Here is a 26,358-nt window from a genome sequence, read left to right on the forward strand (position 1 = left end):
CCGATCCATCCATTCTAAAAACAATCCCTAGACATTTTTGGCGGTGCCACAATTGTGACGCCACCCTTTTGAGGATCAGGGGCATTGACATCTTGGAGACCAATATTCGTGGTGGCAAGGTATCTCAACGGCTCGCCCAGCTTGAGTCCCGCTGGATATGGCGGCTTGACACGCTACATCCAAAGGGACTCAATGAACAAATGAGTTTTGTCCCATTTCTGTGATTCCGTTCCGCTGTTGTGTTGGCGCTCCCATCTGTGCTATAGCTAGTGTTTTTATTGTCTTTTTATATTGTGTGTTCATGTTTCTAATCCATTCACATTGTTTTCTTTTAGCTTGTGGCCCCACCATTTCATTTGGTGTTTCAATTCTTCATTTGGTCTTTTTCATCGTTTTCATCGTTCTGGACATTGCATCATCTTCCATATCGTCTAAATTGTCTCAACATAACAGATTCATATTTACTGTCGTTTGTTTTTTCATTCATTTATTTTTATAATTGTATATCTATAACTTATACTCTTTTGCAATATTTGTATACCTTGTAGTTATTGTTATGGATGTTAATTATGACTATAGTTGTGAACATCTTACTTTTCTGGTTGCTGTCCGTGAGCGCATGCGTGCTTGGTCTTCCGCGTCCCTCGGCTCTCTGCGTCTCCATGGTGACATGGTTCCGTTGTGCTTCGGCGCAGCGGCTCCGTTTCCCCTTGACGTTGACGCCGGCGGGCGTGGTTTGGATTCCAACCACGCATGCGCCGCCATCGGTACGGCTTCACAGTGCTAATTCTCATCGCTGTGGTATTACAGCTTTAATCTGTCGCGCATCTTTTACATTATATGTTATTGGTACTATTATTATGCTAGGTGCGCGAAATAGCTATATATTTTCGGACACCATGGCAATATGACTTCACTTCCGGTCACTGGTTATTGGTCTGGGTCTCTTTTTAAGCTGCACACATTTCAATTGTCGCCACGCCCCCTGACGAAGGCTGTGCGCCGAAACGCGCGTCGGGGTGATGTGGTGACCGCTGGCTTTTGTCTATACCTCCTGCTAGCCGGACGAGTATTTGGCAACTCTCCACACTGGTATGTTATATGATTTTGCGCCGTTTCATATATTTTTCATCATGATTTGTGGTGCTATCATTCGATGATATGTTCCATGTGCTATATATGGAGGTAATAGAATAATCTATATATCTTCATTGATGTGCGCCGTTGCACAATTGTATCTGTAAATTTCCTATATTCAGTCGCGGTACACCCATCCCGTTTCTATAGCTATTTTGCACTGTGGTCTTATCCACTATTTATACCTTTGTATTTTAAAATTGTGTCTAATAAAATATACCCTTTTATATCTTGGGCCTGTTTATCATCCTTTGTTTGTGTTGTGTTAGAAATGAGAGAAGGTAGATTCATCCAATAAGATATCAGGGTTCTAGGAAGCCAACAGCATCATTACCCTCCACTTTCTCTTACAGGCCCATCATAATATTTGTCTTCAAGTGATTTTTTTAACTTGTCATTACATTCTACGTTTGAGGTTTTTTGTCTTTGTAGTTTACAGATATGGGCAGGTTACGGTCAGCATCTCCTAATTTCAGGGGGTAGGTGGATAGTCCAGGCTATATGTTCTACAGAGAAGGGCTTTTAATGCCCAAAGTCATTTGAACAGTTCTGTATTGAGGAGAATGTTGTGGTCTAGAGACAAAATGGTGATGACACGATTGTGACACGGCTGGACTACACCACCGATAAAGCAGCCACAGCTGGTGACTGATAAGAATCTGTAACTTCTCTGCATTTAGTGGTTACTACTCAGCAGCACGGTGGCTCAGTGGATAGCACTGCAGCCTTGCAGCGCTGGAGTCCTGGGTTCATATCCCACCAAGGACAACATCTGCAAGGAGTTTGTATGTTCTCCCCTTGTTTGTGTGGGTTTCCTCTGGGTACTCTGGTTTCCTCCCACATTCCAAAGACCTACTGACAGGGAATTTAGATTGTGAGCCCCATTGGGGACAGTGAAAATAATGTGTGCAAACTGTAAAGCACTGTAGAATATGTAAGCGTATATAAAAATAAAGATTATTATTATTACTACTCACCTGGGCAGTCATATGTAGGAATATCCTCTTTACACTGCTCATCGACCCCCACATATGTCTCTATAGTATTAATATGGGTCAGATCTTCACCCTGAAACAAATATTGTGAAAGTCACAGACAGATGGAGAAGTCACAGACAGATGGAGAAGTCACATCTATGATCAGCTCTAATCCTGCCATCTCCACCGTTCTCATTACAGAAGTATAACACATATAATAGGCAGGGAGGAGGGACAGGGAGTCTCCACGTGGGTAGCACTCAGCTGGAATCCAAGCAAGTTTGCTAAAATGTGTCTGGTGGGTGCCAAACCTGCTGGTGCATTCAGCAAACGTTTCCGGCACACCGACCAGTTAAAATGAAAAAAGTTATTTGGACACGATTAAAAATAATAAAAATAAAAACAACATGACGCGTTTCTGGTGCAAAGATGCGCCCTTAGTCAGGTTGTGTTTATTGTTTATTCAATCGTTTATATTGAATTTTCCTATATAACAAATATTTTACAAGAAACATAAGAATCCCGGCCACGCAGGGCTGCATGCTGTTTTCCTTTTCCAAAACATATAATACTGGTGGATAAAAACAGACTGAGCACAAGACCTTTACAGCCGTTTACACATCGTAGGGGAGATCTTATGACACCTTCTCTCCATCTACCTGATGATCCTGAGGAATATTGGGATCTTCTTCTTTACAGTGCTGTGGAAGAAGAGGATGGGGACATCTCTCTGGTGTTGTCCTCTTACTGCATATATCTGGAGGAAACACATACAGGGACATAATTCATTCTTTACATACAGATAATTATAGACGGTTTGTATTTAGCCCTATTACCTGGCGATGTGAGAGGCTGGGGAACCTCCATCATGACATCCTTGTACAGATCTTTGTGTCCTTCTAAATACTTCCACTCCTCCATGGAGAAATAGATGGAGACATCCTGACACCTTATAGGAACCTGACACATACAATGATACTGTCATCGCCTTGATCCCTTCATAGCGTTATTGTATAATGTCCCAGCATTTTCAGCAGTGTCACCTCTCCAGCCAGCAGCTCAATCATCTTGTAGGTGAGTTCTAGGATCTTGTGGTCATTGATGTCATCATGTATCAGGGGGTGAGATGGAGGCCCTGTGATTGGGATAAAGGGTCTTCCCCATCCTTCAGACACAGGGGCCTGACATTGCTCACTAGAGGTCTTCTTCACTACTGTATAATCCTGGTTATGGAGAGACACGTTGATAAATCTCACTACAGAAATTTCCAGAGTCCTCACCTCTCCAGTTCTGTCCATCTGTTATTTCCATAGATAAGAATGATGTAATGTGACGTCATCAGAATCTCTCACCTCTCCAGTAAGACTGAAGAGGATCTCTAGGGTGAGGTGTAATATCCTCTCCACCATCTTGTCTCTGTCCACATCCATCCTTGATGAGTAAATCAGGAAAATTTTCTTATATAGAAGAACTTCACTGACAGGATCTGATATTGTAGAGTCCTGAATGAGAAGAAGAAGATGTAACATCATAAAAATCCTATGTAATAATACAATTACTGGAGATAATAAGGGGAAACATCTCAGAAGATAGAACATGTAAAGTGTTGTATTCTGTAATCTTGTGTGGACTGGAACATAAGTTGAATTTCTGACTGACATTTCCTCCATGCTCCCAATCAGTGGTTGATCCAGCTTCTCTCCAAACAAACGGGAACTCTGGTAAGGAAGGGATGTCAGAGACTTTTCTGATGCAGAATCCGCTTTCTATTCTCTGAGCCATAAGGCCCTTCTAATTGTGATGGTATTTGCCGCTGACAGAACAGCACAGCTAACCGCATCCAAAGATGTGTGTACCAGGTAATCTCCTACCCAAGAAATCTGGCTGGCCAGAAGCACTGCTTCTGGAGGAAAATTACTGCTCTGTATGGAATTAGCCAAGGTCTCCAACAAGGAAACCATTGCTTTAGCTAACCACGCTGTAGCGAAAGATGGATAGAGCCGAGCCTGATGCTTCGAAGACAGAGCGAGCCAAATTTTCTATCTGACGGTTCGTGGGATTTTTAATGGATGATCCATCCGGCAGGGATAGAAAGGGTTTTGGATGCCAGGCGAGACACTGGCGGGTCTACTGCAGGAGATCCAGCCCAATCTTTCCTTAGATCAACTGATAAAGGATACTTTGCCTCAAGAGGTCTTTGTCCTGTGAAGCGTTTATCTGGTCGCTCACTGTGCTGATTAACTATAGCCCGTAACTCCGGGTGAATGGCAAATGCCCTATAACGGCATTTATTCCTCTTGAAGGACACAGCGTGATCCAGCATGGAGATGACAGCCTCAATCAGTGAATCCCCCATTTTCTGAAAATCTGGCGATTCCAGATCCAAGGAGACGACCGACTCATACTCACAATCGTGTTCACTACAAACCTCTGGAGAGGGAGAGAGACAAACGGAGCTCATGGACGCCAAAGCACGTGACTGCTCAGGTGACGTACTACGGATCCGTTTTCTAGACGGCTGTATGTTTCTATAGCGCTTGCTGCTTGCTAACGGCTACGTCAGTCATGCGAACAACACGATCCACAGAAGGAACACAGAAAGATTCAATCTCTTTGGCCAGAGAAGCCATGGATTGCAACAGTGACAAAACCCACTCAGGGGGACTAAGTACACTGGGCTCGGTGGCAGAAGGGGGGCTCATGAACGTATTTCGGGGTCACAGGCTGCAGAGCGTTGAACTCTCAGCTTTAGGAAATGCAGACTGGCAGGAGTTACATGAAGTGAAAAAGACTAATAATTTTAGCAGTTTTCTTTGGTGCCTTAGGCTGGAACATGATGTACCCTCTATGTGCCCCTTTAAAAGGGATTTCTACAGAGTATGGGTACAGCAGAGGTGCGGGAGAGCGATAATGCAGCGCTCCCTTACCCAGATCCTGTGTCACCTGTCTCTTTGAAGTGTGGCACTCCTGATGTGGTTAGCACTGTCCACAGCACTAATGCCTCCGGATCCTTGTGCCAGGAAGCCACTTCCGGATGCCATTGTGTGTCCGGAGGCGGCAAGGGAAGGAGAAATATGGCTGCCAAGATCTGTATAGTGGACGAAGCTAAATTTTTCGGTGCCGGCCGGTGCCTAACAGAAGAGGCCGGATGTTCTCCCCCCTGCTGCCAGTATGAAACCCCAATGCCATAGCTGCCCTGGACCGCCTGCTCAGAGCCCTCCAGCCCCATTACCTACAAAGAGAAATTGTCGGGTGCCAGGTAACGCAGCAGGTCAGGATACAGTAAGTCCTCCTTCTGTCGCTGCTGGTTTTGGCTGGTGCAAGGCTAAAGGGTGAACCCTCAATCCATCCACCATCCCTTTCATAGGGAGGTGGAGAGACCGTCCGCCTCCTTGCCTCATCCACTTTAACAGTGGTGATGCAGTGGGGGCTGCACGGATGCCAAAAAAGTGCCTCTGTACATCCAAGGGGTTCAATCCCCCAGGATGGACAGGGCTGGTTGTCCGGGATTAGGCCTGGCTGCAGAAGAGAGTACATGGAGGTGACACTCCATGTGCTCGTCTGTTAATGGTGTGGGGAGATCTGGGCCCTTTAAGGAACCTTTCAGCCCTAAAAATCAACCTAGGCATGGCTTCCCACGTCGCAGGAGGGGGTACGTGGAGGCAACACTCCACATTCCCTCCTCCCACCCTGTAAGGATCCGTCGCACCCTCATTCAAAGAGAAAAGTAAAAATCAAAAAATTGAAAAGTTAAAATAAAAAAGGATTTTTTGAAGGCCAAACCCGTGTGTCTCCTACGGACAGTAAGCATGGACTGGTTCTCTTGGAGCCAGCATGATGGTGTATACTGCAGAGGAGGAGCTAGCTTTCTTTGTATTAACTTAGTGTCAGCCTCCTAGTGGCAGGAGCATAACACCCATAGTCCTGTGTCCCCCAATGAGGAGAAGGAGAAAAGAGGAATGCAATGATGACCAATAAGTCAAAAGAGGGATACAATTGAGCAGAGAGGATATATCCCGCTACATAGAGACTTTTTTATGCTTTTTACGCAGTTTGGAGCCTTCTGGTGGCCGGGAGTAAACCTGCAGTCCTGTGTCACCCAATGTTATTAATGAGGAAAGGAGCTTTATATACAAAACACCCCCCAACATGCAGCCCAAAGCAAGTGACATTACACATTACCCTGCACTGCACCGTGTAACATCACCTCCTTACCCACGCAGCCCCACACACAAAACATCACCCCCTTCCCCACATCAGCCCTCCAGCAAGCAGCAACACCCCCACTTCCCCACGCAGCCTCCCAGCACGCAGCCACATGCAAGTGACAGGACCCCTTCTTTCCCCATGCAGCCCCCCCGCACACAGACCAACGTAACCAACAGGACCCCCTCCTTCCCCACGCAGACCCCCAGCCACACGCAAGTAATAGCATCCCTTCCTTCCCCACGCAAGTAACAGGACCCTCTCCTTCCTAACGCAGACCCCCAGCACAGAGCCACACGCATATATCAGGACCCCCTCCTTCTCCACGCAGACCCCCAGCCACACACAGATATCAGGCCCCCACCTTCCCCACACAGACCCCCGGCCACACACAAGTAACAGGACCCTCTCCTCCACGCAGACCCCCAGCCACACACAGATACCAGGCCCCCACCTTCCCCACGCAGACCCCCCAACCACACACAGATACCAGGCCCCCACCTTCCCCACGCAGACCCCCAGCCACACACAAGTAACAGGACCCTTTCTACACCACGCAGACCCCAATGCAACAAATGCAAAGTCTCCCTGTTCCCTGTGCGACCCTCAAACATGCAGCCCCCCTTGCAGGAATATCCACTTATCTGTGCCCCCAAATCACCTCAGTGTAATCTCTGCAGCCTCAGCACAATGCGGCTCCCTGGTATCAGGTCTGTAATGGAGGAAGAGGCTCCGCCCCTCCTGTGACATCATCTCCTCACATGGTCACATGGGCCTGATGTTGGCAGAAGTCCTTTACCAGTTTGGATTTCGCCTTTTCCTCATCTAGTGGGGGCTCTGCAGGTGGAAGGATGTGGAGAGTCCCCATTACTGGCGCATTTAGGCTATGTGCACACGTTGCAGATTTCCCTGCAGATTTTTCTGCACTGAATCCGCAGCTCTTGGCAGTAAACGCAGGTGCGTTTTTGAAAGCTAAATAAAGATGTATTATTGAACAAAAAAAAAGATTTGTGATGTCATTTCTGTTCAACCTCCTCTTTTACATTTGTCCAACCCACACTCCATTACACACAGACAGATGATAGAATAGAAGGAATGAGCTAGATAGAAAGATGACAGCTCTATAGGTAGATCGCTAGATATTAACTATCTATAGATCTATCTGTCATCTATCTAGCTTATTCCTTCTATCATCTATCTATATCTATGTTAGATAGATAGATATGGAATAGATAGATAGAAGGAATGGGATAGATACAGTACAGACCAGAAGTTTGGACACACCTTCTCATTTAAAGATTTTTCTGTATTTTCATGACTATGAAAATTGTACATTCACACTGAAGGCATCAAAACTATGAATTAACACATGTGGAATTATATACTTAACAAAAAACTGTGAAACAACTGAAAACATGCCTTAGGGTATGTGCACACGTATAATGGTATCTGTGGATTTTTCCGCAGTGGATTTGATAAATCTGCAGGGCAAAAACGCTGCGTTTTTGCTGCAGATTTATCACGGATTTACCACGGTTTTTCTGCGGATTTCACTGCGGTTTTACAACTGCAGTTTTCTATAGGAGCAGTAATAAAACCGCTTCAGAATCAGCAGAAAGAAGTGACAAGCTGCGGAATGTAAACCGCTGTGTTTCCGCGCGTTTTTTTCCACAGCATGTGCACAGCGTTTTTTGTTTCCCATAGGTTTACATTGTAATGTAAACTCATGGGAAACTGCTGCGGACCCGCAGCTGCAGAAACGCTGTGGATGCGCAGCATTTTCCGCATCGTGTGCACATACCCTTCTATTATTATTATTATTTATTATTATTTATTGTTATAGCGCCATTTATTCCATGGCGCTTTACATGTGAGGATCTAGGTTCTTCAAAGTAACCACCTTTTGCTTTGATGACTGCTTTGCACACTCTTGGCATTCTCTTAAAGGCTTAAAGGGAAGTTGCAGCATTTTATTTTTTGTATTAAAAAATGTTTGTTTATATAAACAATTATTTTTAATACAAAATTACATTTCTTAACTTTAAAAAAATTGTATTATTAATTTTTTTTTCAGCCACTGGGTGCTGCCATTTGGTTTGCAGGAGTGTAAGTGTAGCTGCACGACACTTACACTCTGCAAATACGGCTGCCCTGGGCATAGGAGACTGCGGTCGGCATCCGACCCTATACCTAGCATTGAGCTGCTCCCTGCTATGATCTGGCCACACCCCCTGGGCTGTCTCCACACCACGTGAGAGGCAGGAGATCGGCACCATCTTTCTGGAGCTCACAGTGCATCTGTGAGCTCCAGTTTCCCAGTATAATCACAGGAGCCGTGCGGTTATAGGAGGAGGAGACCAAGGACGGGAGGGAGAAAGGACTCAGCAGCGGAGCAGTGAAGTAGGTATCAGTGGGGGAGGGGAGAGGCAATCTAAACCTATCCTTTGTGATGCTGACTCTGAGCAGTGTATCTCCTCCCATGTGCATTATTGTGCTGACTGTGTATCTACTCCTCTCCTGTGTGCAGGGCCGGACTGGCCATCGGGCACTTCTGGCAAATGCCAGAAGGGCCGGGGCCAGTAGTGGGCTGCTGCACTCTTTCCCCCCTCCCCCCTCCAGTGCCGCCGCCGCATTCAACTATACCGGCGTCTAGGACGCCGGTATAGTCCAATGCAATGATGGAGGAGAGAGCATCTGCTGACGCTCCCTCTCCCATCATTCCCCGCTCTGCCTCTGACACTGAGGGTGCACGATGATGTCATATCATCGTGCACCTGCTGTGTCCCGGGCAGACTGCATCCGCCGAGACAGGAGCAGGGAGCAGTGCGGGCAAGAGGAAAGGTGAGAAGAGTGGTTTTTTTTTTTTACTGGACTGTGGGGCCATTATTGGGGGGGGAGAGATGAAATGTGGGCTGTGCTGTATATACCACTGTGTGGGCTGTGCTGTATATACCACTGTGTGGGCTGTGCTGTATATACCACTGTGTGGGCTGTGTTGTATATACCACTGTGTGGGCTGTGCTGTATATACCACTGTGTGGGCTGTGCTGTATATACCACTGTATGGGCTGTGCTGTATATACCACTGTGTGGGCTGTGCTGTATATACCACTGTGTGGGCTGTGCTGTATACTACTGTGTGGGCTGTGCTGTTTATACTACTGTGCGGGCTGTGCTATATTATGCAGGCTGTGCAATATACTATGCAAGTTGTGCTATATACTATGCGGGCTTTGATATATACTATGGGGGGTATATTATATTCTATGGGGGAGACCGTGTTATATACTATGTGGCTGTGTTATATACTATTGCGTGGGTATATTATATTCTATGGGGGAGGCCGTGTTATATACTATGTGGCTGTGTTATATACTATTGCGTGGGTATATTATATTCTATGGGGGAGGCTGTCTTATATACTATGGGGGGCTGCATTATATTCTATGGGGGGCTACATTATATATTATGGGGAGGTGGGCTGTATTATATTCTATGGGGGGCTGTATTAGATTTTATGAGGGATGATTGCATCATACTCTTTGATGGGGCTGAATTATATTCTATGGGGAGGTGGGCTGTATTCTATTCGGAGCTACATTATATTCTATGGGGGGCTGTATTATATTTATATTCTATGAGGGGTGATTGCATCATACTCTATAGGGGGGGCTGCATTATATTCTATGGGGGGTTATGGATCGCCCCCACGTAAGGGCAATGGGGTACTCGGCACCGGGTCCTTCAGTGTTCTGCGGGGATGTCACGGTGGCCCGAGCCGGTCCGTGGCCCTTCGACGTCCCATCCGATAAAAAGAAGAGAGTTTTTATGGTTTTGGGAAAGGTTTTTAAAGGGGTAGTGTTCGTGACGCCACCTGTGGTATTCGGTCAGGGTGACCGACGCTGCTTAGGGGTCCGCTGGGGTGATGTTATCGCAGCAAGATGGTATACCTTCCCACAGGTGAAGTGTATCCCCAGGGCTTCCCAGAAGTGTAGGTGGTGATGGTGGATGATGTAAGGCGCAGTGAAGAACGAGGACACAAGGATGCAGTCTCTTTACCTTTTACTGAAGGCTTCAGCATCCATAGTCCAGGGTACAGACCACAGGGTAGGCAGAGTCCAGCCGGTCCGAAGGCAAATCCAGAGTCCCCTTATCCAGGTGGAAATCAGTAGCCTTCCTCTAGCACCTGTGTGTTGTAGTACCTCCCTGCTGAGCTTCTCGGTAAGGTCCTCACAACTATTGTAGATGTTCTAGATGTTATTTCTTCCTCTCTGTCCCCCAGATGGTATGGATAGGACAATCCCGTATGACTGATGGCCTGAGGCTTTTTACAGGGACCCTAGAGACGCCCCGGCCCCCACAAGTTGCCACCGTGTCTCCTAGATATAAGGTCGGGCAGCCAACGTGGAATTGACTGCCCTGCCGGTCTCTGGAGCAAGGCTTGGAGACAGTTGCTCCTTCGGTGTTCCGGCCACCGGCTTCTGCGCCTCAGAAGGAGGCAGCCTTTTACAGGGCAGAACTCCTTCTGGTTTTTATCTCCTTGTGCTATGACTTCGTTTCTCACCCGCTACAATACAGTTCTCTTCGTGTCCTTTCTTAGGATGCTGCCGCACGTGGGGCAGGCTGTTATGACCCCTATGGCGAGGGTCTCAGAGGAACGTGGAAGTCTGCAGAATACAAAAATCCAGCTCATAGGGCAGTGGTAACTGGGTTGACCATATATCTACTCCTAACGCCAACACTAGAAGTAGCCGGGGATCATTCCTACGTTGATTCTAGATGACACGCGCCAGCCGGAGAATCTAGCTACCCCTAGTAGAGGAAAACAAAGACCTTTCTTGCCTCCAGAGAAGGGGACCCCAAAGCTGGATAGAAGCCCCCCACAAATAATGACGGTGAGGTAAGAGGAAATGACAAACACAGAAATGAACCAGGTTTAGCACAGAGAGGCCCGCTTACTGATAGCAGAATAAAGAAAGGTAACTTATATGGTCAACAAAAACCCTATCAAAATCCACACTGGAAATTCAAGAACCCCCGAACCGTCTAACGGTCCGGGGGGAGAACACCAGCCCCCCTAGAGCTTCCAGCAAAGGTCAGGATATAGTTTTGGAACAAGCTGGACAAAAATACAAAACCAAAACAAATAGCAAAAAGCAAAAGGCAGACTTAGCTGATATAACTGGAACCAGGATCAGTAGACAAGAGCACAGCAGACTAGCTCTGATAACTACGTTGCCAGGCATTGAACTGAAGGTCCAGGGAGCTTATATAGCAACACCCCTAACTAACGACCCAGGTGCGGATAAAAGGAATGACAGAAAAACCAGAGTCAAAAAACTAGTAACCACTAGAGGGAGCAAAAAGCAAATTCACAACAGCAGGCGCAGCTCCGTAGCCTTCTATCTAGGCCTCTGACAGGATCCCACCCCTGTCAGGGACCCTCTGTCTGCAGCTATGATGTTCCTCCTTCCCCTGTCTGCCTGACAGGTCTTGCCTGGGCAAAGCCCAGCCAGCTTCTGACTAACTTTCTATCCAGCCCACCAGTTTTACCCTATTGTGAGGAGTGCCCTAGTAGATAGGAGCAAGGCTCCCCCTGGTGGACTGGAGTGTGAAGTGTGGTGAATGGTTTGTGATACCTGGTAGGAAGATTTCCTTTATTGCCATCAGACGTAATATCACTCCCCCAGGTGGAAGAATAATATTACTGCAACGACCAGGACTCTGGGGCGCTGCACTTACATTATACTCTGGGGTGGCTGCATTATACTCTGAGGTGACTGCATTATACTCTGTAGGGTGGAGGCTGCATTATACTGTATGTGGGCTGCATTATACTTTATACTTTATCGAGGACTATGGGGAATACTTTACACTATATAAAGATCTATGGGGTGCATTATACTATGGGAAGTCAATTGTACTACATGGATGACTATGGCGGTGCATTATACTATATGGAGCACTATAAGGAGTGTATTATGCTCTATGGAGGACTGAGCAGTGTATTTTAATATATAGAGGACTATAGGGAGTGTATTGTACCATATGGAGGACTGTGGTGTACATTATAATATATGGAGGACTATGGGGTGTATGTTACTAAACAAGTAAAATGCTGCATATTCAGATTGTTTTTGCCGGAACAAAAATCCTTCTTCTCAGCAGCACATCGCCGGTGTAAACTGTAGATGTGCTGCTGATAACATGACACTGTATGGTGATCTGTTAGTGATCTATTAGTGATCGTTCTGTCCCATCATTCTTTCTCAGACGGTGGAAAGAGGCCAGGAAACAAGCGTTGAACAACTTCAGTATTGTCGATCAAAGTCATTTAGCGGCCTAAACTCAGCGCATGTAAATACAACCGAAATGCTTTTATGTGATGTGCAATATGTTAGCATTAGCGGCCCCATTTTAAACTTTGCCTAGGGCCCCACTTTGCCTAAAACCGGCCCTGCCTACAAGTGTACAAAGATATTATACAGTCACCATGTGACAAGTGGGCCTGTGTAACTTCAAATGCCAGGGCTGAATTTTAGTCCCTATCCGGCCCTGCCTGTGTGATACTGTTTGCTGAGCCATGTATCTAATCCTACCCTGTGTGATACTGACTGAGCTATGTATCTAATCCTCTCCTGTGTGATACCGTCTGCTGAGCCATGTATTTAATCCTACCCTATGTGATACTGTGCTGAGATGTGTATCTAATCCTACCCTGTGTGATACATTGCGGAGACGTGTATCTAATCCTCTCCTGTGTGATGCTGTCTTCTGAGCCATGTATCTAATCCTATCCTGTATGATACTGTGCTGAGATGTGTATCTAATCCTACCCTGTGTGATACTGTGCTGAGACGTGTATCTAATCCTCTCCTGTGTGTTGCTGTCTACTGAGCCATGTATCTAATCCTCTCCTGTGTGATGCTGTCTGCTGAGCCATGTATCTAATCCTGTCCTGTGTGATACTGACTGAGCCATGTACCTAATCCTCTCCTGTGTGATGCTGTCTGCTGAGCCATGTATCTAATCCTATCCTGTGTGATACTGTGCTAAGCCTTGCATCTAATCCTACCCTGTGTGATACTGTTCTGAGATGTGTATCTAATCCTCTCCTGTGGGATGCTGTGTGCTGAGCCATGTATCTAATCCTATCCTGTGTGATACTGTGCTGAGCTTTGTATCTAATCCTACCCTGTGTGATACTGTTCTGAGATGTGTATCTAATCCTCTCCTGTGGGATGCTGTGTGCTGAGCCGTGTATCTAATCCTATTCTGTGTGTTAGGCCGGCGTCACACTAGCGAGTTTTACGGACGTATGAGCGCAGAAAATACGTCCAGAAAATACGCATTACACACGGTACAATGATTCTCTATGGGGCAGCTCCTATCTGCCGTATATTACGCATCCGTAATATACTGTATGTTATGGCCGTAGAAAATCACAGCATCGCGCTTGTCAGCGTATTGCACATAAAATCCGCCAATGAAAGTCTATGGGGGTGAGAAAATTACAGATTACACACGGACCATGCGTGTGACTTGCGAGAAATACGCACCGGTGTTCTATAGAAAAGCCGGTAATTCAGTGCAGTGTACAGTAAAATCACACTGACAGAATAGAATAGGTAGAATAAAGGCGTACACATAGAATGTGTATATATATATATATATATATATATATATATATATATATATATATATATATTTTTTTTTTTACATTTAATTCAGCGCTAGATAGCAGAAAAGCCGGTAATTCAATTGCCGGCTTTTGCTATCTCCTTCACAAACCCGACAGGATATGAGACATGGTTTACATGCAGTAAACCATCTTATATCCCTTCTTTTATTATATATTCCTCTTTACTAATGTAACAAGTGTCTGTGTGTCAAATTGGGGGTCTCTAGCTATTAAATTAAAGGGTTAAATCCCGGAAAAAATTGGCGTGGGCTCCCGCGCAATTTTCTCCGCCAGAGTGGGAAAGCCAGTGACTGAGGGCAGATATTAATAGCCTAGTCCAGCTCACCCCAAACCATCTTGATTGGGTTCAGGTCTGGTGACTGTGGAGGCCAGGTCATCTGGTGTAGCACCCCATCACTCTCCTTCTTGGTCAAATAGCCCTTACACAGCCTGGAGGTGTGTTTGGGGTCATTGTCCTGTTGAAAAATAAATGATGGTCCAACTAAACGAAAACCGGATGGAATAGCATGCCGCTGCAAGATGCTGTGGTAGCCATGCTGGTTCAGTATGCCTTCAATTTTGAATAAATCCCCAATAGTATCATCAGCAAAGCACCCACACACCATCACACCTCCTCCTCCATGCTTCACGGTGGGAACCAGGCATGTAGAGTCCATCCGTTCACCTTTTCTGCGTCGCACAATGACACGGTCGTTGGAACCAAAGATCTCAAATTTGGACTCATCAGACCCAAGCACAGATTTCCACTGGTCTAATGTCCATTCCTTGTGCTCTTTAGCCCAAACAAGTTTCTTCTGCTTCTTGCCTGTCCTTAGCAGTGGTTTCCTAGCAGCTATTTTACCATGAAGGCCTGCTGCACAAAGTCTCCTCTTAAGGGCTCCTTCTCACTTGTGAGAAATACGTCCGAGCCTCGCAGATTAAAACTCTGCTCTGGCACCTGCATTCCAGAGCGGAGCATGCGGCCGCACAGCAATACATGGAGCTGTACGCTCCGCTCTGGAGTGCAGGCGCCAGAGCAGGGTTTTAACCTGCAAGACTCGGACGTATTTCTCGCAAGTAAGAAGGAGCCTATCAGTTGTTGTAGAGATGTGTCTGCTGCTAGAACTCTGTGTGGCATTGACCTGGTCTCTAATCTGAGCTGCTGTTAACCTGTGATTTCTGAGGCTGGTGACTCGGATAAACTTATCCTCAGAAGCAGAGGTGACTCTTGGTCTTCCTTTCCTGGGGCGGTCCTCATGTGAGCCAACTTCTTTGTAACGCTTGATGGTTTTTGCCACTGCACTTGGGGACACTTTCAAAGTTTTCCCAATTTTCAGACTGACTCACCATCATTTCTTAATGTAATGATGGCAACTCTTTTTTCTTTACTTAGCTGCTTTTTTCTTGCCATAATACAAATTCTTACAGCCTATTCAGTAGGACTATTAGCTGTGTATCCACCAGACTTCTGCACAACACAACTGATAGTCCCAACCCCATTTATAAGGCAAGAAATCCCACTTATTAAACCTGACAGGGCACACCTGTGAAGTGAAAATTATTCCCAGTGACTACCTCTTGAGGCTCATTAAATGGAAGATGCCATCAAAAAAATTTTTTTCCAGCGATTGAAAAAAATTTAAAGAATTAATATTTAAATTTTCTTAAAAAATATCATTTGTTTATAATTTAGTAACATATGAAAAATAATTTTCAAAGGTTTGGCGTTTCCACTTTTAAACACTAGGGGGAGCAGCTAATGAAATTTGACAAAAATGTAGTGTACAACTAGCTCACATTACAGCACTGCAGTAATTATGGGCGGAGTCTGCTGACATGGGTGGGATGTCTCCTCTCCTCCCCTCCTGGGTGTTTGCTAAGGGATAAGAGAGGATAATATTCAGGAACACAGTGAGCAGCCATTTTGGTGGTGACTGCAGAGTTATACTGATAAGTAGACAGTCACAGAGGATGGCAGGCAGCAAGGATTCTGGGAGATACAGTATGTGGTGGAGGGAGCAGGGTAACCGCAGCACAGAGTATTTCAGGAGAGCAGTGTACAGGTCTATGGGGGGAACCATGTTTGGTGCGCGGAGCAGCCAGGGATTTACATAGAGCGCTGTCTTTTATACACATGGATGGACCATCTGCTTGTCTGCTCCACAGAACTCCAGGAAACATTTCTGTGGATCGATGGCCTGTATTGATCCAGACATTGCATGCAAAGACCCCACTCCCCTCCTCAGATCCTGTCCTGGCGATGTGTGAAAGCGAGGTGACAGGCGCAGGAAGCAGACTGGGGGGAAATGGAGCCATATAGTAACAAAAAAAATAAGACCCCTCTCTTCAGCTGCCTCACCAGCCTTCCCCTGATGGCACCTAACTGGAGGTCATGCTGTCCCCTCTATTACCCCAGACCCGTGTGCAGCTGCTCAACCAGAACCACCCTAGAATGGGTCACCTTTCTGAAGATAATACTGCCATAAGGTTCTCACATAATACCGCCATACAGATCACACATAATACTGTCCTATAGTTCTCACATAATATCATCATATAGATCACAAATAACGACGCCAGTGTTCTCACATAATACCGACATATACAGTTAGGTCCATATATATTTGGACAGAGACAACATTTTTCTAATTTTGGTTATAGACATCACCACAATGAATTTTAAGTAAAACAGTTCAGATGCAGTTGAAGTTCAGACTTTCAGCTTTCATTTGAGGGTATCCACATTAAAATTGGATGAAGAGTTTAGGAGTTTCAGCTCCTTAACATGTGCCACCCTGTTTTTAAAGGGACCAAAAGTAATTGGACAATTGACTCCAAGGCTATTTCATGGACAGGTGTGGGCAATCCCTTCGTTATGTCATTCTCAATTAAGCAGATAAAAGGCCTGGAGTTGATTTGAGGTGTGGTGTTTGCATTTGGAAGGTTTTGCTGTGAAGTAAACATGCGGTCAAAGGAGCTCTCCATGCAGGTGAAACAAGCCATCCTTAAACTGCGAAAACAGAAAAAACCCATCCGAGAAATTGCTACCATATTAGGAGTGGCAAAATCTATAGTTTGGTACATCCTGAGAAAGAAAGAAAGCACTGGTGAACTCCTCAATGCAAAAAGACCTGGGCGCCCACGGAAGACAACAGTGGTGGATGATCGCAGAATAATCTCCATAGTGAAGAGAAACCCCTTCACAACAGCCAACCAAGAGAACAACACTCTCCAGGAGGTCGGCGTATCAATATCCAAATCTACCATAAAGAGAAGACTGCATGAAAGTAACTACAGAGGGTTCTCTGCACGGTGCAAGCCACTCATAAGCATCAAGAATAAAAAGGCTAGACTGGACTTTGCTAAAAAAACATCTAAAAAAGCCAGCACAGTTCTGGAAGAGCATTCTTTGGACAGATGAAACCAAGATCAACCTCTACCAGAATGATGGAAAGAGAAAAGTATGGCAAAGGCTTGGTACAGCTCATGATCCAAAGCATACCACATCATCTGTAAAACACGGCGGAGGCAGTGTGATGGCTTGGGCATGCATGGCTGCCAGTGGCACTGGGTCACTAGTGTTTATTGATGATGTGACACAGGACAGAAGCAGCCGAATGAATTCTGAGGTATTCAGAACCGCCATACTGTGTGCTCAGATCCAGCCAAATGCAGCCAAACTGATTGGTCATCGTTTCATACTACAGATGGACAATGACCCAAAACATAAAACCAAAGCAACCCAGGAGTTTATTAAAGCAAAGAAGTGGAATATTCTTGAATGGCCAAGTCAGTCACCTGATCTCAACCCAATTGAGCATGCATTTCACTTGTTAAAGACTAAACTTCAGACAGAAAGGCCCATAAACAAACAGCAACTGAAAACCACCACAGTGAAGGCCTGACAGAGCATCAAAAAGGAGGAAACACAGCGTCTGGTGATGTCCATGAGTTCAAGACTTCAGGCAGTCATTGCCAACAAAGGGTTTTCATCCAAGTACTAGAAATGAACATTTTATTTACAATTATTTAATCTGTCCAATTACTTTTGGTCCCTTTAAAAACAGGGTGGCACATGTTAAGGAGATGAAACTCCTAAACCCTTCATCCAATTTTAATGCGGATACCCTCAAATGAAAGCTGAAAGTCTGAACTTCAACTGCATCTGAATTGTTTTGTTTAAAATTCATTGTGGTAATGTCTATGACCAAAATTAGAAAAATGTTGTCTCTGTCCAAATATATATGGACCTAACTGTAGATCTCACATAATACCGCCATATAGAGCACACATAATACCGCCATATACTTCTCACATAACGATGCCATATAGATCTCACATAATACTGCCAGTGTTCTCACATAATACCGCCATATAGATCACACATAATACCGCCATATAGATCACACATAACCGGGGGGGAGAGGAGTGCATAGGAGAGGATTAGATTAAATACACAGATCAGTCAGTATCATACAGGATAGGATTAAATACACGGCTCAGCAGTCAGTATCACAAAGTAAAGCATTAAGGCCATGTGCACACGTTCAGTATTTTTCGCGTTTTTTTCACGTTTTTTCGCTATAAAAACGTGAAAAAAATGCGAAAAAAACGCTCACATATGCCTCACATTATTTTAAGTGTATTCCGCATTTCTTGTTCAAATGTTGCATTTTTTTCCACGAAAAAATCGCATCGTGGGAAAAAAAGCAACATGTTCATTAAATTTGCGGAATTGCGGGGATTCCGCACACCTAGGAGTGCATTGATCTGCCTACTTTCTGCATGTGGTGTGCCCACCATGCGGGAAGTAAGCAGATCATGTGCAGTTGGTACCCAGGGTGGAGGAGAGGAGATTCTCCTCCACGGACTGGGCACCATATAATTGGTAAAAAACGAATTAAAATAAAAAATCGTGATATACTCAACTTTGATGGCCCCCGGAGTCTTCCCGCCTCTCATCGGTGCATGCGGCCGCTTCCGTTCCTATAGATTGTGTGTGACTTGTGAAGGACCTTCCGTGACGTCGTGGTCACATGACCGCGATGACGTCGCGGTCACATGACCGCAACATCATCGAAGGTACTGCACACACACACCATCTATAGGAACGGAAGCCGCTGAGGAGATCGGCTTTCTGCAGGGGCGTATAACCATTTCTTTTATTTTTTTTTTATTATTTTTAAACATTCCATCTTTTACTATTGATGCTGCATAGGCAGCATCTATAGTAAAAAGTTGGTCACACTTGTCAAACACTATGTTTGACAAGTGTGACCAACCTGTCAATCAGTTTTCCAAGCGATGCCACCGATCGCTTGGAAAACTTTAGCATTCTGCAAGCTAATTACGCTTGCAAAATGCTAAAAAAAAATGTGAAAAAAACACACAAAAAAAAAATGCGGATTTCTTGCAGAAAATTTCCGGTTTTCTTCAGGAAATTTCTGCAAGAAATCCTGACGTGTGCACATACCCTCAATGCACAGCTCAGCAGTCAATACCACACAGGGGAGGATTAGATACACGTCTCAGCACAGTATCACACAGGGCAGGATTAGATACACGGCTCAGCATACAGTAAGGCCGGCGTAACACTAGTCGTATGAAAATACGGTCCGTTTTTTACGGCCGTAATTCGCAGTAATTGTCCCAAAACACTGTTCCATATTCAATGCGAGGATGCGATTTTTACGCACAAATTTATCCGTGTGTCATCCGTATGGCATCCGTATGGCTTACGTACGGCGTTTTTTTCTCGCAATCTTGCAAAACCGACATCGTGGATCCATCGGCTCAAATATTCTAAAAAACATATATACAGTCTATATACATATCTAATATATAAAGCTGAATGTGTGTGTGTGTGTGTGTGTGTGTGTGTGTGTGTGTGTGTGTGTGTGTGTGTGTGTGTGTGTGTGTGTGTGTGTGTGTGTGTGTGTGTGTGTGTATGTCCGGGATTGGCATCTGAACCGTCGCAGCTACAGCCACAAAATTTTGCACAGTCACACGTCTGGACCCCGGGGGCGTCATAGGCTATGTTGTGAGGTGAAATTTTAACCCCGTGCTTTCCAATTCACCAAACAATTTTGCCCCTATCTACATAATGGGGAAAAAGTTAAATCACGCCTCTCATTTTCACCCTCACATCTCTCATTTTCTCCCTCACACCTCTCATTTTCCCCCTCACTCCTCTTATTTTCCCCTCACTCCTCTCATTCCCCCCTAACACTTGTCATTTCGAACTCACATCTGTAATTTTCTGATCACTCCACTATTTTCCCTCACTCCTCTCATTTTGCACTCACACCTTTTCATTTTCACCTCACACCTCTCATTTTCACCTCAGTATATACATGTTTGTCATCTCCCTTATATATAGTATACACCTGTATGTCATCTCCTGTATATAGTATATACCTGTATGTCATCTCCCCTGTATATAGTATATACCTGCTGTGTGTCATGTCCCCTGTATATAGTATATACCTGTATGTCATCTCCTCCTATATATAGTATATACCTGTAAGTAATCTTCTCCTGTATATAGTATATACCTGTGTGTCATCTCACCTATATATAGTATATATCTGTGTGTCATCTCCTCCTGTATATAGTATATACCTGTATGTCATCTCCTCCTATACATAGCATATACCTGTATGTCATCTCCTCCTGTATATACTATATACCTGTAGGTAATCTGCTCCTGTATATAGTATATACCTGTGTGTCATCTCCTGTATATAGTATATACCTGTATGTCATCTCCTGCTGTATGTAGTATGTACCTGTATGTCATCTCCTCTATATAGTATATACTTGTGTGTCATCTCTCCTGTATATAGTATATATCTGTGTGTCATCTCCTCCTGTATATAGTATATACCTGTGTGTCATCTCCCCTGTAAATAGTATATACCTGTGTGTCATCTCCTCCTGTATATAGTATATATCTGTATGTCATCTCCTCCTGTATTAGACCTCGTTCACACGTTATTTGGTCAGTATTTTTACCTCAGTATTTGTAAGCTAAATTGGCAGCCTGATAAATCCCCAGCCAACAGCAAGCCCACCCCCTGGCAGTATATATTAGCTCACACATACACATAATAGACAGGTCATGTGACTGACAGCTGCCGGATTCCTATATGGTACATTTGTTGCTCTTGTAGTTTGTCTGCTTATTAAACAGATTTTTATTTTTGAAGGATAATACCAGACTTGTGTGTGTTTTAGGGCGAGTTTCGTGTGTGAAGTTGTGTGTGTTGAGTTGCGTGTGGCGACATGCATGTAGCGACTTTTGTGAGATGAGTTTTGTGTGGCGACATGCGTGTAGCAACTTTTTGTGTGTCGAGTTGCATGTGACAGGTTAGTGTAGCAAGTTGTGTGCAGCAAGTTTTGCGCATGGCGAGTTTTATGTGTGGTGCCTTTTGAGTATGTGCAAGTTTTGTGTGAGGCAACTTTTGCATGTGTTGCAACTTTTGTGCATGTGGCAATTTTTCCGCGTGTGCAAGTTTTGCGTGTGGCGAGTTTTCCATGAGGTAAGTTTTGCACGTGTGGCGAGTTTTGCATGTGGAGAGTTTTGTGCGTGGCGAGTTTTGAGCGGCGACTTTTGTGTTTCGACTTTTATGTGGCGAGGTTGGTGTATGTGTGGTGAAATGTGCGCTGAGGGTGGTATATGTGTTCGAGCACGTGGTAGTGTGTGGCGCATTTTGTGTGTGTGTGTTCATATCCCCGTGGTGGTGTGGTTATCCCATGTTGGGGCCCCACCTTAGCAACTGTACAGTATATACTCTTTGGCGCCATCGCTCTCATTCTTTAAGTCCCCCTTGTTCACATCTGGCAGCTGTTAATTTGCCTCCAACACTTTTCCTTTCATTGTTTCCCCATTATGTAGATATGGGCAAAATTGTTTGGTGAATTGGAAAGCACGGGGTTAAAATTTCACCTCACAACATAGCTTTGACGCTCTCGGGGTCCAGACGTGTGACTGTGCAAAATTTTGTGCCTGTAGCTGCGACGCCTCCAACACTTTTCCTTTCACTTTTTCCCCATTATGTAGATAGGGGCAAAATTGTTTGGTGAATTGGAAAGCACGGGGTTAAAATTTCACCTCACAACATAGCCTATGACGCTCTCGGGGTCCAGACGTGTGACTGTGCAAAATTTTGTGGCTGTAGCTGCGACGGTTCAGATGCCAATCCCGGACATACACACACACACACACACACACACACATACACACATTCAGCTTTATATATTAGATATATATATATATGTCAGTGAAACACCTATATATATATACTAGCTGAAGAGCCCGGCGTTGCCTGGGCATAGTAAATATCTGTGGTTAGTTATAGCACCTCACTTCTCTTATTTTCCCATCACGCCTCTCATTTTCCCCATTCAATCTTTCATTTTCCCCCTCACATCTCTCATTTTCTCCCTCACACCTCTCATTTTCCCCCTCACTCCTCTTATTTTCCCCCTCACTCCTCTCATTCCCCCCTAACACTTGTCATTTCGACCTCACATCTGTCATTTTCCGATCACTCCACTATTTTCCCTCACTCCTCTCATTCTGCACTCACACCTTTTCATTTTCACCTCACACCTCTCATTTTCACCTCAGTATATACATGTTTGTCATCTCCCTTATATATAGTATACACCTGTATGTCATCTCCTGTATATAGTATATACCTGTATGTCATCTCCCCTGTATATAGTATATACCTGCTGTGTGTCATGTCCCCTGTATATAGTATATACCTGTATGTCATCTCCTCCTATATATAGTATATACCTGTATGTAATCTCCTCCTGTATGTAGTATATACCTGTGTGTCATCTCACCTATATATAGTATATATCTGTGTGTCATCTCCTCCTGTATATAGTATATACCTGTATGTCATCTCCTCCTATACATAGCATATACCTGTATGTCATCTCCTCCTGTATATACTATATACCTGTAGGTAATCTGCTCCTGTATATAGTATATACCTGTGTGTCATCTCCTCCTGTATATAGTATATACCTGTATGTCATCTCCTGCTGTATGTAGTATGTACCTGTATGTCATCTCCTCCTCTATATAGTATATACCTGTGTCATCTCTCCTGTATATAGTATATATCTGTGTGTCATCTCCTCCTGTATATAGTATATACCTGTGTGTCATCTCCTCCTGTATATAGTATATATCTGTATGTCATCTCCTCCTGTATATAGTATATATCTGTGTGTCATCTCCCCTGTATATAGTATATATCTGTATGTCATCTCCTCCTGTATTAGACCTCGTTCACACGTTATTTGGTCAGTATTTTTACCTCTGTATTTGTAAGCTAAATTGGCAGCCTGATAAATCCCCAGCCAACAGTAAGCCCACCCCCTGGCAGTATATATTAGCTCACACATACACATAATAGACTGGTCATGTGACTGACAGCTGCCGGATTCCTATATGGTACATTTGTTGCTCTTGTAGTTTGTCTGCTTATTAAACAGATTTTTATTTTTGAAGGATAATACCAGACTTGTGTGTGTTTTAGGGCGAGTTTCGTGTGTCAAGTTGTGTGTGTTGAGTTGCGTGTGGCGACATGCATGTAGCGACTTTTGTGAGATGAGTTTTGTGTGGCGACATGCGTGTAGCAACTTTTTGTGTGTCGAGTTGCATGTGACAGGTTAGTGTAGCAAGTTGTGTGCAGCAAGTTTTGCGCATGGCGAGTTTTGCGCGTGGCGAGTTTTATGTGTGGTGCCTTTTGAGTATGTGCAAGTTTTGTGTGAGGCAACTTTTGCATGTGTTGCAACTTTTGTGCATGTGGCAATTTTTCCGCGTGTGCAAGTTTTGCGTGTGGCGAGTTTTCCATGAGGTGAGTTTTGCACGTGTGGCGAATTTTGCATGTGAAGAGTTTTGCGCGTGGCGAGTTTTGAGCGGCGACTTTTGTGTTTCGACTTTTATGTGGCGAGGTTGGTGTAGGTGTGGTGAAATGTGCGCTGAGGGTGGTATATGTGTTCGAGCATGTGGTAGTGTGTGGGGCATTTTGTGTGTGTGTTCATATCCCCGTGGTGGTGTGGTGATTATCCCATGTTGGGGCCCCACCTTAGCAACTGTACAGTATATACTCTTTGGCGCCATCGCTCTCATTCTTTAAGTCCCCCTTGTTCACATCTGGCAGCTGTTAATTTGCCTCCAACACTTTTCCTTTCATTTTTTCCCCATTATGTAGATAGGGGCAAAATTGTTTGGTGAATTGGAAAGCGCGGGGTTAACATTTCACCTCACAACATGGCTTTGACGCTCTCGGGGTCCAGACGTGTGACTGTGCAAAATTTTGTGCCTGTAGCTGCGACGCCTCCAACACTTTTCCTTTCACTTTTTCTCATTATGTAGATAGGGGCAAAATTGTTTGGTGAATTGGAAAGCACGGGGTTAAAATTTCACCTCACAACATAGCCTTTGACGCTCTCGGGGTCCAGACGTGTGACTGTGCAAAATTTTGTGGCTGTAGCTGCGACGGTTCAGATGCCAATCCCGGACATACACACACACACACACACACATACACACATTCAGCTTTGTATATTAGATAAATATATTTATACTTAATTCAGTGCTAGATAGCAGAAAAGCCGGTAATTCAATTGCCGGCTTTTGCTATTTCCTTCACAAACCCGACAGGATATGAGACATGGTTTACATGCATTAAACCATCTCATATCCCTTCTTTTATTACATATTCCTCTTTACTAATGTAACAAGTGTCTGTGTGTAAAATTTGGGGTCTCTAGCTATTAAATTAAATTAAAGGGTTAAATCCCGGAAAAAAATTGGCGTGGGCTCCCGCGCAATTTTCTCCGCCAGAGTGGGAAAGCCAGTGACTGAGAGCAGATATTAATAGCCTAGAGAGGGACCATGATTATTGTGCCCCCGTGGCTAAAAACATCTGCCCCCAGCCACCCCAGAAAAGACACATCTGTAAGATGCGCCTATTCTGGCACTTAGCCTCTCTCCCCAAAAAAATGAGGTGAGGTCCCCCTATATTTTATAGCCAGAAAGGCTACTCAGACAGCTGCAGGCTGATATTCATAGCCTAGAGTGGGGCCATTGATATTTGCCCCCCGGGTACAAATACCAGCCCCCAGCCGCCCAAGAAATGGCACATCTGTAAGATGCGCCAATTCCGGCACTTAGCCCCTCTCTTCCCACTGCCCTGTAGTGGTGGGAAATGGGGTAATAAGGGGTTACTGTCAATAAGACGCCTATCCATTACTAATCCAATAGTAGTGAATGAGTTAAAAAAAATAAAGACACAGGCAGAAAAAAGTATTTTAATATTCTTAATTTCACCAAACTTACCATACTCGATCGTCTGCAAAAATTTAAAAATAATAAACCAACTGTATACTCACTTTCTGCCGTAGTCCAATTGATAACGAGTCTCCAACAACGATCTTCCCTATAAAACAGTAACATCGGGTGATGTCACTGCTCCATAGGCCTCCAGTGACACACTGACAGGAGACAATGGCCCCTGCAGCGCATCACTGAAGAGATTACTTGAGTTCAGGGTCTCACTTTATGGCAAAGCTGCGTGGGAATTTTCCCACACAGCAGTGCCACAACTGTGAATAGGAACTATTTCTCACAGCGGTGGAGGGATACAGTGCGGAAGGATACCTTACGTCATTGTATCCTGGGGCCCCTGGATAGCGGTCGCATCATCTGATGTGGCAGCTCTCCATGGGAGATCGTCGTGGGACACTTGTTTTAATTGGATATCTGCGGATCAGGGAGTATATTGTTTGTTTATTATTTTAATATTTTTTACAGGTGAGCAATGGCTTCGGGTATCAAGGTGATGGTGAGGATGTACTCTATGTTGTATGTACTGTAGTATGTACTGTATGTCTGTATGTATGTACTGTATGTCATATGTTGTATGTACTGTTGTATGTTCTGTTGTATATCATATGTTGTATGTACTGTATGTCATATTTTGTATGTTCTGTTGTTTGTTCTGTATGTCATATGTTGCATGTACTGTTGTATGTTCTGTATGTCATATGTTGTATGTTCTGTTGTATGTTCTGTATGTCATATATTGTATGTACTGTTGTATGTTGTATGTTCTGTATGTCATATATTGTATGTACTTTTGTATGCAGTATGTTCTGTATGTTATATGTTGTATGTTCTGTATGTTGTATGTATGTGGGTTTTTTTTACATTCAACACATTAGCCGGATGATGGGACTACTACTGTCCCATCATTGGCTAATGTGTCAATCACTATCACTGTAGCAGGCATAGCCCGATGGGACTTGTAGTCTCATCGGACAATGCCT

General features: G+C 44.5%; 1 protein-coding gene across 1 annotated transcript in view; it reads right to left on the bottom strand.

Annotated features, from left to right (window-relative positions):
• Positions 1-7,286, bottom strand: part of LOC143767518 (uncharacterized) — a 146,612-nt gene extending 139,326 nt beyond the window's left edge. The window contains exons 1-2 of the mRNA XM_077255920.1: positions 6,982-7,286; positions 3,467-3,616 (exon numbers count right to left, since the gene is read on the bottom strand). Of these exons, the coding sequence (XP_077112035.1) occupies positions 3,467-3,544 (78 nt within the window). The 5' untranslated portion in view covers positions 3,545-3,616; positions 6,982-7,286. The remainder of the gene's footprint in view (positions 1-3,466; positions 3,617-6,981) is intronic.
• Between the last annotated feature and the right edge of the window lie 19,072 nt (positions 7,287-26,358).

Source organism: Ranitomeya variabilis, chromosome 4 (genome assembly GCF_051348905.1).
Source record: "Ranitomeya variabilis isolate aRanVar5 chromosome 4, aRanVar5.hap1, whole genome shotgun sequence".
NCBI classification, from domain to species: domain Eukaryota; kingdom Metazoa; phylum Chordata; class Amphibia; order Anura; family Dendrobatidae; genus Ranitomeya; species Ranitomeya variabilis.